Below are 13373 nucleotides of genomic sequence, written 5' to 3' on the forward strand. Positions count from 1 at the left end.
CTTTCCAACCCAAACCATTCTGTGATTCTAAAAGTAACTTGGCACATACCAAAACAGTCCTGGTTACTTGGGTAAATGCAGACTTATGAAGAAATCTGAAGAGACAGATGAGATATTGAGGGGATAGGTGAAATATTCTATAAGCAGCCAGCAGAAGTCTCTCAGTCGCTAGCCCTTGTTCTCATAGGGAGCTCCAACTTACCAGATGACTGCTGAACATACAATACAGTGGAGCACAAACAGTCCAGGAGGTTCCTGGAGTGTGTGGCAGATACCTTCCTGACACAGCTGATGAGGGAGCCAAGTAGGAAAGGTGCCGTACTGGACATGTGATTGTTGGAGGCTGTCTTGGGCGCAGTACACAAGAAAATTCTCCGTTCTTGGAAAAGGCAGGATGGGGGTCAGAAAAACTGCTACCTTGGACTTCCAAAGGGCAGACTTGGGCCTGTTTAGGAGCCTGGTTGACAAGAGTCTCTTGGGAGACAGTCCTGAAGGGCAAAAGATGTGGAGCAAAACATAGTGATAAAGAAAGAGGAAAAGGCTGAGGTACTTAATGCCTTCTTAGTCTTCAGTAGGAAGACCAATAGGAAGACCAATTTTTTCTTGGTACGTAGCCCCCTGAGCTGGAAGACAGGGATGGGGACCATAATGAAGCCCTCATAATCCAAGGAGAAATGTCTAGCAACCTCTTCCACCACTTAGATACACACAAGTCTATGGGGCAAGAAGGGATCCACCTAAGGGTACTGGAGGAGCTGGCAGAAGTGCTCATCAAGCCACTTTCCATCATTTATCAGTAGTCCTGGCTAAGCGGGGAGGTCCCAGTTGACTGGAGGTTGGCAAATGTGACACTAATCCAGGGAGGGCCAGAAGGAGGATCTGGGGAACTACAGACCTGTCAGTCTGACTTCTGTGGCAGGGAACATTTCGGAGCAGATGATCCTGAGTACCATTATGTGGCATATACAGGACTGCTTGACTAACCTGATCTCCTTTTATGAGAAAATGACCTACTTAATGGATGAGAGAAAAGCTGTCAATGTTGTTTACCTGGACTTTAGTAAAGCCTTTGACAGCGTTGCCCACAGCATTATCTTAGAGAAATTGGCTGCTCATGGCTTGGACAGGCATACTATTCACTGGGTTAAAAAACTGGCTGCATGGCCAGGCCCAAAGACTGCTGGTGAATGGACTTGAATCCAGTTGGCAGCTGGTCACAAGTGGTGTTCCCTAGGGCTCAGTACTGCGTCCAGTTCTGTTTAATGTCTTTATGAATGGTCTGGATGGAGAGGATCAAGTGCACCCTCAGGAAGTTTGCAGATGACACCGAGCTGGGTGGGAGTGTTGATCTGCTCGAGGGCAAGAAATCTCTGCAAAGGAATCTGGACAGGTTTCATTGATGGGCTATGACCAGTGGTATGAGGTTCAACAAGGCAAAGTGCCAGGTCCTGCACTTGGGCCACAACAACCCCATGCAGCGCTCCAGGCTTGGAGAAGAGTGGCTGGAAAGCTGCTCATGGAAAAGGACCTGGGAGTGCTGATTGACGGAGCTGGACATGAGCCAGCTTGTGTTCAGGCAGCCAAGAAGGTCAACAGCATCCTGGCCTGTATCAGCAATAGTGTGGCCAGCAGGGCCAGGGCAGTGATCATCCCTCTGTACTGGGCACTGGTGGGGCTGCACCTCAAATCCTGTGTTCATTTCTGGGCCCCTCACTACAAGACAGACATTGAGGAGCTGGAATATATCTGAAGAACAACAACATATCTGGTAAAGGGTCTGGGGCACAAGTCTGATAAGGAATGGCTGAGGGAATTGGGGTGGGTTAGCCTGGAGTAAAGGAGGCTGAGGGGAGACCTTATCACTTTCTACAGCTCCCTGAAAGGAAGTTCTAATGAGGTGAGTAATGAGTGATAGGACAAGAGGAAATGGCCTTAAGTTGTGCCAGGGGAGATTTCAATTGGCTATTTGGAAAAAATTTCGTCACCAAAAGGGCTGTCAAGCATTGGAACAGGCTGCCCAGGGAAATGGTTGAGTCACTATCCATGGAGGTATTTAAAAGATCTGTAAATGTGGCACTTAGCACGTACTGGTAGACTTGGTAGTGCTAGGTTAGCAGTCAGACTTGATGGTCTTAAGGATCTTTTCCAGCTTAAATGATTTTATGATTCTAAATGTACAGTTGTCTCTTTTTGACAGTTGAGTATTGTCAGATGTTGAAGTTGAGGCTTAAGGGGTTGTGAATGATGGAGTAATTTCAGATTTTCTGGTGACTGCTTTCCATGTCTGCGATGATTAATAGAATTTGAAGTAGCAGTTCTTGCACACCAAAAAGTCTGCAGGTTTTTGTCTTTCATTATCTGAGTCTTTTACATAATACTTTGCTTTCCTTTCCATGGTAATGTGCAATTCTTGCGGTATTACACATACGTATTCTCTTTGTCTTAGTAGGTCCTTGTGACTGCAGATTCTGACTGATTAAGGACTTCAACTGATTTTAATGAATTTCAGTTCATTAAACTTACTTCCCTCTGTGTCATCATCATCCTTTGTCTGGAATATAATTATTTCATGCCAGATCTCAACAGATATGAGAAAAGAGGAAATTTGCAATAAAATATATGATTATGAAACAGAAAATACCATACTAATACTTCTGCTTTGGGGGTATGAAGAAAGTGAATTCAATCTAAAGACTCTAATGGGATTTAAATGAAAAATACTTTCATAAGAGGCATAAGCTGCTTTATAATTATTTGGAAGTTTGCTCCAAGTATGTTTCTAACCATCAATTCTTTTTTTTTTTTTTTAAATAGTCATAAATGATAGAGCTCAAGCTATTTCTTTACAGCAGTGATTAATGAGTTAAATACAATCACCAACTCTGTTCCTGTTGAGTTCAATAGTACTGATGTGTGTGCCTGTTAGCAGTCAAGACAGGGATACTGTAAACTGAATCAATGAAGATTGAGTTCTCCTCCTGTTAGAGGAAGTTTCTTCAGTGCAGGGTTGAATTGCACTGAGATCAGGAATTGTGCTTTCAAGTTGCCTGACCTGTAGACAAGGAAAGGAATTTGGTTACTGGTACTCTTGGTTTAGCATCCTGAGTTTTTAGTTTAGAAGGCTGACTGCCACAAAGATGTATAGACAAAGTAGTAAACTAAATCACTTTGGTTGCTGTTGCATAAGAAATCTAAGAGCTTGTTAAGGATTCTGTATAACACTGAGAGCACTGGTGGCATGAAGTAATAAAAGTCAGAAGAAATGTTGAAGGGAAGTTTTATTTTCTGTGTCCAAATTCTAATAAAAAAAACAGAATAAAAAGACAACTTTGATTTATTGTCAGTTCTTCCTCCGCCCACCCTTACTTGCTGCTACTGAAGACACTTTTATGGGCTCTTTCTCTACACATGAGTCTTGACTAAGGCATGCAATAAAGGTCTGAGTTTACCCTTGACAAGTTTTCTAAAAACCTATTAAGTAAGCCTAGCTATTGTTCCATTCACCTTTGATGGCTTTGCTATTGCCAGCGAGAATTAAAAAGATACATTTATCTCAAAAGTAAGTGTCTTTTAAAAAATCAGTAATTGAGTATATGATTTAAATAATACTCTTAAAACCATCGTGTAGAGTTGGATATTCCTTAAAATAGTTGTACAGAGACTTGAGAGAAAGATAGACAGACCTATTGGCACAGCTGGTGTTCGGTGTCAGCCAGCCCATTCAAGTGGGAATATCTCCAGCTAGCCACAGTCATGCTCTTTATTTTAGTTGGATGTTCTGGTGACAAAGTGAGATGGAACAGCTTAGGAGACCAAGGACATAAACTTGGATATGACAAGTTGCAGAAGTCGGTCGCTTATTTTTTTAAAAAATGTTGTGCAGTGTTGTCAACTCATTATTGATAATCTGGAGCAGAGCTGCTGGAATTTGACATTTGGGTTTGATCTAATCTGTATGGTTTCCATCTTATTTTTCTTAAGGTTTGTGGATTTTTAATGCTAATTAAATATACGCATAATGAAATGCTCTGAATCTATTATTTATCACATTTTTTTGATCCACATTAGAAATCTTGAGATTGTTTTAATTTATATTTGCATAATCAAATATATTCCTTTCTATTTCTTTATATTCTTTTATGTAGGCTTCTGGAGTAAAAGAAAGGCCTAATTTACTCATATCTCAGATTTTAATGAATCCTTTCAGTGTCTTGTGCTTGATTTATTAAGTGACGTTATGCTCGTAATTCATAACTACATTTAAACAGTTTGAGGATTTGTACTTCATCAGGGAAGACCATTCTCAAGATACCTAACCTTTTTCCTGCATAATTTCTTAAGAAAAAAAACACTGTCCCTTCTTTTGAGATTTGATATTTTCCCAGATAATTTATATATTGAAAGAGAGGGAAGAATGCACATGGTGTGTATTAAGTTTTCAAAAAAGAGGGAATTTTAAATAACTGTTTTCAGAAATGCCGATTTCAAATCATAGGCTTTATGTCTGTAAGAGATCAATATACATACTTAATCTAGTTTATAGAATATTAATGAAGATATTTCATTTGCCAGGTCATCTTATTTTATGGAGAATTTCCATATATTGTTAAGCTATTTTTGTTTCAGTACATTTAATGCTTTGAGCAAACTGAGGTAAAAGAGCTGGTAGCTATTTTTAAAAATGGGTATAAATCTTGTATGAAATTGTGATGTTGTGTGTTACTTCCTTAATGAATAAAACCAGTTGATTCAATATTCTGTGTCTGTTTTTATCATTTTGTTTTTTCTAGGTTGTTGAGGTGGTAGAAGAATATAGTGAAAATAACTTCTATGAATCTGACGAAGAACAGAAAGAAAAGGATCAGAAAGTGAAAAACACCTATTCTATGGACCCAGATCACAGGCTTCTGTTACGGAATACAAAGCCCTTGCTTCAAAGCCGAAATGCTGCTGTATGACAAATTCCTTTTTGATTAAAATATGATACTACTAAGTATACTTCAGAAAATTTAAAAGGTTGAAAAGTAAAATCTACATCTGTTTAAAAACGGTGATAATACTCTTCAGTAACTTACAGAAGTACAGTGGTTCTTTCTTTTTTTTTTTTGTAATTAATGTAGCTTCTTAGTAAGACATCTGAACTGAATGATATATGCTCCAAATATTAAGGACAAACAAAGCATTAGGGAAAACATGATAACATTGAGTCCAACTTCTGTAGCATGTGATGACTATGCAATAGCTAGCTTTTAACCCTTAAGTTCTAAGCATCTAGGATGGCACAAACTCAGTTTTGGTGGTACAGATTTACAAAGAAAATTGTCGTTATTGATTCATTAAGTTGTGCTTTTGCTTGAGTCTCACATTTTAAAAGCAGACAATTATATGCCTGAATTCTTTGTCAGTCCAAGCCAAATTCTTAGTGTTGGTATTTTGGCAGGGTTCAAAGACAGATATGACATCGTGAGTGGGGTATGCTGTGTGGTATTTCCATGATATTTTCAGGGGCGGGTAAATTTTTAAAACTGGAGAAAGCCATGCTGATGGGGAATCAGTGTGACATTCCTCAGATCACAGAACTTCATTTCTAACCTCAGTTTGTCCTGTTAAACAAGACTAGATGTCTTCAGGAAAAGACTTCCCGTGATAATGAATATTCATATCCTTGTGAAAACAATTACTCCATCATGATTAAGTCGCCTCCCAGTCTGTTCTTGATAAGCTGAACAGATAAAGTTTTTTTTTCTCCCCTGAAACGTATTTCTGGGTTCTGGCTAATGTCTAACTCTTTTCAAAACCACTTATAGTCTGCGAAGACTTTGGAAACAAATTGAATGCTGTTTTACAACGGTAATTCTGTTAGAGCACAGTTTTTTGCTAAAATCACAATTCAATGTCTATATATTTCCTCATCTCATGCAAAGAACAAGTATATTAGGTATGTTTGCCATCACACTGCACTGAGAACAGGTTCAGTTGCTATCTTACACATTCCATAAATTATTTTCTTTATATCTGTTAAATATGGTATTGATTCTCACGTTTATGATCTTTAACTTTCTGATGTTAAAGTTAACTGAGATGTTAAATATAGTTCGTCAAATGAAATCATGCTGCTCTGAAGTGCTATTACACCAATTTTTGTACCATTCACACAATTTGCCAGCAGTTAATAGCTTTCTCTTTGATCTTAGATTTTTGTCAGTAATAAAAGATATCTCTAGTATATTGCTAAAAATCTTCCAGCTGTTAACTCTTTTCAGATGTTTTTAATGACTTTTTATTGTTTAATAATAATTTTTGTTTCAGTGGTACTAAGAAACTACCAAGATACCAAGTTAAGTTTTGTAATGATGGCTTTACCTGGAATCTCCTGTCAATGATTGGTTTTGTTTTGAACAGGAAGTTGACCATGGCAATATTGTAGGGAAGGTTGTGACATGGCTTACTAGCAAAAAGCTCATCACTTGTCTTTTCCTTCTGAGGAAACTTGAAGAGAAAACAAAATTATGGTTTTTATGTTACATGTAGCCCAGTCTTCTGGGTTTTGCTAGCCAGGATGTTGCCATACAGCCTTGTAGTTTTAGCTTTTTGTTGGACTTGAGACTTTAGAAGTTGCCAGTTAAAGCAGCTGTTGTATTATAAATTGTGTAGTAGAATAATGGAATGAAAGGTTTGAAGTGGAAACTAAATAATAGGTAATATTGTGCCTTTTTTAAATAAAGATGAGGATAAAATTTGCAGAAGTTTTAAACTGTATTTCCTAATTAATTTGTGCAGATGATGTTAGCAATAGTGACTTAGTAAGGGTGATATCTGTATGTTTACAATTTGTATTACTTTTCTCTTTTTTCTTCTTCCTCTTTCTTCTGTATACAAATATTGGGAAGAATGAGAGGTACTTAATTAACTTTGGTTTTAGAAATAAAAGTATCTTTCTTCTCATTTTTTTTCCTCAAACTGCTTTGTTGATTTCAAAGAACATGGATGGGTGTGCACTTTGCTTTCTGAAAAGTGAATTGGTAGCTCCGCAGGTCTGAATCGAATGTGAAAGGTATGTACTATGATTTGAAGATAACATGGTGTTCTGAATGTTCTTTTAGGTGGTAATGGCAGTTTCACAGCTGTATTGGCATTTGGCACCAAAATCCGAAGCTGGTATTGTTTCTAAGTCATTGGTGCGTTTACTTCGTAGTAACAGGTAGGTCCAGTCCATACTTTACACTGCCATGTCTACTTTTTTGTGAGTTTTTTGTACATACTGCTTAGATGTGGTTATAAGAATGTAACTATTGCACTATTAGTTTCATTTTAAAATTGTCTTGTAATACTAATTTTTACTCAACAAATGATCATTAATTCCATCATTTTCTGTGTCATATCAAGTGATCATTCAGTATTGTGTTATTGAATGATCACTGATATTAATTATTGTTAATTAGGACTTTCATTCTGATAAGAATCCTGGCTGCCTAGTTAGCATACAGATAAAGGCAGTACTAACTAGTTTGCTTAGTTTCTTGATTTCTTTATTGTTAGAAATTAGTAGAATTGTAATGACATTGGAGTTCCTTATTGTCTTGCTATGCACTGAAGAAGTCTTCAGATGTGGGTTTTTTTTCTTCCTGCACTTTATATTGAAGGCTTTTTGACAGAGAAACTAAGAAACTTTTTTTTTTGTTTTTAGAGTACCACTTGATGCTGATGAATCCCCTTTGTTTCTTTAATCCTCAGACTGTTTTTAAAGAACAAGTTTATATTACATTCAGGACATCTAATTTTGACTTTTATCATCTTCAGTGTGAAATTGTCTACTTTCCTATGAAGGCGTTCTCTGGTCTTATGTTTCGTTAGATTGATAATACTCTTTTTTTCTTTGTAGTTGATAGTTTTGGTGTATTATGCCAAAATTTGCTGTGTAAAAGTGGTGGGTTTTTTTCGCAGCTTTTAGATATTGAACTTCATATACCTGTTTGAAAAGCCTTGAAGCGGTAATAGGAGACTCAAGATGTTTTCTGAGCAACTTTCGAACTAAGCATGGTATTTTTGTCTAGAACTTTGCTGCGAAAATTATTTTTTAAAGTTGGCCACATCAAGCAGGCTAAAAACTGAAAAAGAAAACCAAACAAAAAGAAAGGAACAACAACCAACAAACAAACAAACACAACCCAACAACAACAACAAAAAAAAAAACCCACCAAAACCATGTTTGTTGTGTCTGACAAGATTACTCATCTTAGTTGGACTTTAACTTTTGTAAGCCTGGTCACCATACAGCTCATCTTACTCCCTAAACTTTTGCAGCTCACCTATGGCTAATGGCTCAATCATTTAAAAGTTAGTAAAGAAGTAAAACTGGGCTTGGTAGAGCTTTCATGTTTTTATTTCAGGTAAAACCAAATCACTGTTATTTTTGTGTTTGGTTTTGTGGTACAGTATGCTTCCATTCACTTTATACAAAGATAAGTAAAATGGTTAAAGCAGTTTGGCGTGTGCACAGGTAGCATATAGAACTAAACTCATACTGGTTGAAAGGATTATTTTTGCATATTGTTTATTGCTCATTTATACTCAGATTTCATCAAAAGAGAAGTCACATCTTTCCTGTGTCTCAACTAATGCCTAATATGACATTAGTCTTCTGATTTTCCGGTGCTGAATGGACTGTCTGTTCTCTTTTACAATCTGTGTGAAACACTTGCGCTGTTAGGCCCATTTTGAAGTAAGCTTTTGCTGTTTGCCCTTGAAGTTATGTGCCTGTGGCCTTTGAATTAATGTCAAATAAGCTATAATCTAGTTAGGGTGAGAGTGCCTGGAAGAGCATTTCATAACAATTTCCGGACTTAGTTGTTCATCTACAGCTGACTATTTCCATGTACCTATGTAAGAATGACCTAAAAATAGGTTTAAAAGATATTAAGCACTTCTCTATTATTACTTTTCTTTTGTAAGCAACAGCTGTAATTACCAGAGGGCTGTTAAACAGTTTTGAATAAGAGGAGATAATGGATGTGATGATTTCTCTATTAGGATGTGATTTGCATCACGAAAGAATTTGAGCACTCATGGATCAGAAAAATTGCTTGTAAATTATTACTTAGTTTTTAAGCAACTGGTGGCAGAAACTCTGTAGTTTAAAAGCTTTCAGTGTACTGTCCAGATTTCTTTTTGCTGACTCCTGCTGCAGCTTTTGGACTAACTCATTAATAATAAGAATATCCTCCAAACATATTTCATGGTTTTGTGTTTAGAATATTGCATATTTCTGTAGTCTGCATCTCTCAAAGCTTATTATGTTAAAGTACTGCCTTTTGATAGATGTGTATGTATGTCGTTATATAGTCTTAAGTAACTGGAGATACTCTCCCTTTTTGAGAATTATTAGGAAATTTCTGAAGACTAAAAAAGGTCATAGCAATTCTTGCTGGTTGTGCAAGGATTAGCTGTACTTGTAAGTGACACAGTCATTCCCACATTGAAGGTGTGGAAGCCCATGTAGGGCTTCCATGTGTTTCACTTCCATGGGAAGCCCATGTAGGTGAAGCCCATGTGTTTTTGTTCTTAGGTATGTCAACCTGAAATACTTAAGTTTCAGGATGGTAGATAAAGTGTAAGGTTTCCGTGAGCTACTTCTGGAGAAGCTAGGATGACAATGTTTGAAAAAACTTTTGGTTTAAACAAAGACCCAAGGCTTACAAGAAGCATTGCACTAGTGTCAGTGATTTTTTCCTTCATACTGACACTGGAACAGGTTGCCCAGAGAAGCTGTGGATGCCCTATTCCTGGAAGTGTTCAAGGCCAGGTTGGACAGGGCTCTGAGCAACCTGGTCCAGTGGAAGGTTTCTCTGTCCATAGCAAGTTGGGGGTTGGAGCTGGATGATCTTTAAGGTCCTTTCCAACCCAAACCGTTTTACGATTCTATGGACTTTCTTTGCTATGTTGCATTATTCTATGTATTTGTTATTTTGCAGAATAACTCTTGTTTTTCTTTTCAAATTCTAGGGAGGTGCAGTATATTGTTCTGCAAAATATTGCCACTATGTCAATTCAGAGAAAGGTACAACCTATTTAGAGTTTTCTAAATCACATTTTATGTGAAACACAGGCAAGCTACTTAAATTATGTCTGCTTTTCAGGGCATGTTTGAACCTTATCTGAAGAGTTTCTACGTTAGGTCAACTGACCCAACAATGATCAAAACACTGAAGGTGAGTTTGAAATCGAGTTATACTGCTAGACAAACCTGTTTGCAACAGGAAGATAAAGTTTTCTTGCACTATTATGACACACATCAGATAATGATGGTCGATTTTTTTCACTAAGGAGTATGGAGTTGTGGCTTTTAGTTAAATCTGCAAGTGTCCTTTAGACTTGTCAAGCAATCTGAAAGGTCTGTTGTTACCATGTTGTAGATGGCAGGTGAGCTATGGTTTCCACTACAGCTTTTGATATCTTGGAGTGATAGAGAGAGTATTACTATTTTAATCTAACCAGCCATTCAAACATGTAGAGTTTTACTATTTTCATGGGAGAAAGAAACTTCTCAAATGAAATTAAATCACACAGTCTTCAGTATTGTTAGCTTAAAAAGAGTTTAAAACTGTTCCCCTGAACAAAATGGGACAGTGTTACAGTCCCAAATTTACTTTGAAGGCAGCACACGACATGAGAAATACTTAAGGCTTTCCCCAAGGCCACATCTCAGTGCATGTTTTAGGCTGTTGTCGTCTTATTTTCTCTAGTCTTTTTTTTGCACATGAAATCCTTGATAAAATAATAGCTAAAAAATGGTCTACTATTATGGGGCTTTTCTCTAGTTTTGCTTTAGATTGTCGTAGGCACTTGTGTTTGGAGTGGAAGGCACAGGTTTCTTTAAGAAACATTTATTCCTTATTTTCACTTTACATCCATGTTGCACTCATTACATGTGCAGAGTGGTGCAGTCCATGATTGACATGCCCAACTTGTCATATTTTTATTAGTCCAATTTTAGATTTAAATGCATTTGAGGCAGTTGGAGGTAAAAAGATCATCGCCACAATAATGATTATGAAAACTGTTAGGAATACTAGTAAGACTTAGTGACTTTCCAGCAAAAGTCACTCCTGAAATAAATGAAAGTTAATAAATTTAAATTCCTGTATTAATTCATAATACTCTGGTGGAGAAGTACAAATTGTTTTTTTTTCTTTTCGTTGTCTCAGCTCTTTGTGGCTGAAAAATTTAGGCCAACCTATACTGTTATATACATAAGAAAATCTTGTGATTTCTCCAGCCCCTCCCTCCATAGCTCCATCCTATCTCCTTTAAGATAGGCAGACCTATTTAAGATGTGGGAGCAACCTGAAATTCATCTGCTGTACTGTTTTGATTTCTAGTTTGTTCTCTGTTTCTTTCCGAACATCAAGTTTGCTTTTTTAATCACTGATTAGCATTGAGCTTATATTTCCATGGGATTATCTACTTTAGCCACAAATTCTCAGTTACAATTTTAGTTATCAGCTCAGAGCTCAGCTCATTTCCTTTAAAGCTAAGGTTTTTCCTCAATTATGGACATTACATTTACCTTTGGTGATTTTATTTATTTTGCCATTTTATTAACCAGTCACCTAATATTTAAATTTTTTGTGCAGCATGTTATAGTCAGCCTTTGTCTGAATTTCTCTGAGCACTGTGGCATCAGCTGAGAACTTTGTCATTTGTCTTCTCGTTTCTTTCATAGCTCATATATGAATATGTTCAAAAGCAAAAGACCAACAAAGATGTTTATGGGATTCCAATGATAGCCTTTTTGTACTGTAAAATAGTCTTTTTTTTTCCCACCTGTTCTTCTCTTCCATTTATCCCCTTGCTTATATGCTGTGCTAGGTATGTATCTTTAAGAACCATTGGTGATAGTCTTATCAAATTGCTTCAGAAGTATGGGTGGACTGTATCAGTAAGTGTCCTTGTCTGTGTGCATCCAACTCAAAAAATGCCAACAGATTTCTGGGGTATGACTTTTCTTTACAGAGACAGAGTTGTCTTTTTCTTCAATTTACCTCATTTAGGTTGTACTGGAATTCTTTCTTCTTCAAAGTTAGAACAGCCTGGAAGTATAGCATCTTAACAATACATGCCAAGTATTGTGTATTAGCCTCTTGTTCACTGAGAATGAAGAAGAGGATGTTGCTGATGTTGATAAAGATCTCTGGAGATTTGTAGTTCCAACGGTTTAATTCCTGAGTTTAAAGGTCTTTCATTGCAGTTCATCTGAATATAATGGACACTTTATTTTTTCACCGTCTGCAGTTAGAATCATAGAATAGTTAGGGTTGGAAAGGACCTTAAGATCATCAAGTTCCACCCCACTGCCGTGGGCAGGAACACCTCATGCTAAACCATGCCACCCGAGTCTCTGTGCAGCCTGGCCTTGAACACTGACAGGGACAGAGCTTTCACAACTTCCCTGGGAAACCCATTCCAGTGCGTCACCACCCTTACAGTAAAGAACTTCTTCCGTATATCTAATCTAAAGTTCCCCTTAGTTATGATTTCTGTTACTTCTTACAGTGTCACATGGTTCCTATATTCTAAGGCCTGTTGTATAACACTGGAAACCATGCTGCCAGAAGTATTTCAAGCTTATTTGGTATGCAGTGCAACACTAAAGGTAGAGCTTATAGAAAATGCATCACTGAACCATCGAGTCCTGCTTTGAAAATCTTGTTTATACTTGCAAGGAGAATATTTCCTCAGAGTGCAATGATGCTACTGGTTTATACTAAAATCTGGTATACTCTGTTGAATTATAAGTGGTATTTTTAGTAGTATTATCTTTTACTTATAAACAATAAAAGTGTAGTGTATATGTGGTGCTTTTCAAAAGATTTTATTTTAGCTTTTGATAAATACCTTTTTCTTGCAGCTTGAAATCTTGACGAATTTAGCAAATGAAGCCAACATATCAACTCTGCTTCGAGAATTTCAGGTTTGTGCAAAAGTGTATTCTTTTTGCATGAAACACTTTCTGCTGGCCAGTTGTCATTACTGGATGTTTCATCTAGATTCTTGGTCTTTATTTTTTCAAGTTAAAATCCTTCCCAGGGTGAAATGAAGTACCAGGTGGAAATGAAGCTGTCTAGTATCATAATATATGATGAAGCTTTTTGTATGTGGAAAGGAGTTTCAGTGTTTTGTTTCTCAATCTCCTTCCAGCTAGAAAAACAAACAAAAAAAAAAAGTGATGAGAAAAACCCAATTATTCCAAATTCTTTAAACAAATTCTTGTGACACTGTAAGTCACAAGAAGATAGGGTCTTAATTTTAGCAATATTTGGCCATTAGCATTTACTGCCAAACCTAATTTCTGTAAGCCATTTGTTTAAATAGTA

The 13373-nt window shown here is 36.9% G+C and overlaps 1 protein-coding gene across 1 annotated transcript in view; it reads left to right on the forward strand.

The window, feature by feature from the left end:
• The window catches only part of AP3B1 (adaptor related protein complex 3 subunit beta 1), a 157483-nt gene that overhangs the window by 57204 nt on the left and 86906 nt on the right, over nt 1-13373 (forward strand). Inside the window, exons 8-12 of the mRNA XM_080637267.1 lie at nt 4791-4952; nt 7104-7201; nt 10003-10057; nt 10137-10208; nt 12908-12970. Coding sequence (XP_080493393.1) covers nt 4791-4952; nt 7104-7201; nt 10003-10057; nt 10137-10208; nt 12908-12970 — 450 coding nt within the window. The remainder of the gene's footprint in view (nt 1-4790; nt 4953-7103; nt 7202-10002; nt 10058-10136; nt 10209-12907; nt 12971-13373) is intronic.

The sequence above is a fragment of the Psittacula echo genome (assembly GCF_963264785.1).
Source record: "Psittacula echo genome assembly, chromosome: Z".
In the NCBI taxonomy this organism is placed as follows: domain Eukaryota; kingdom Metazoa; phylum Chordata; class Aves; order Psittaciformes; family Psittacidae; genus Psittacula; species Psittacula echo.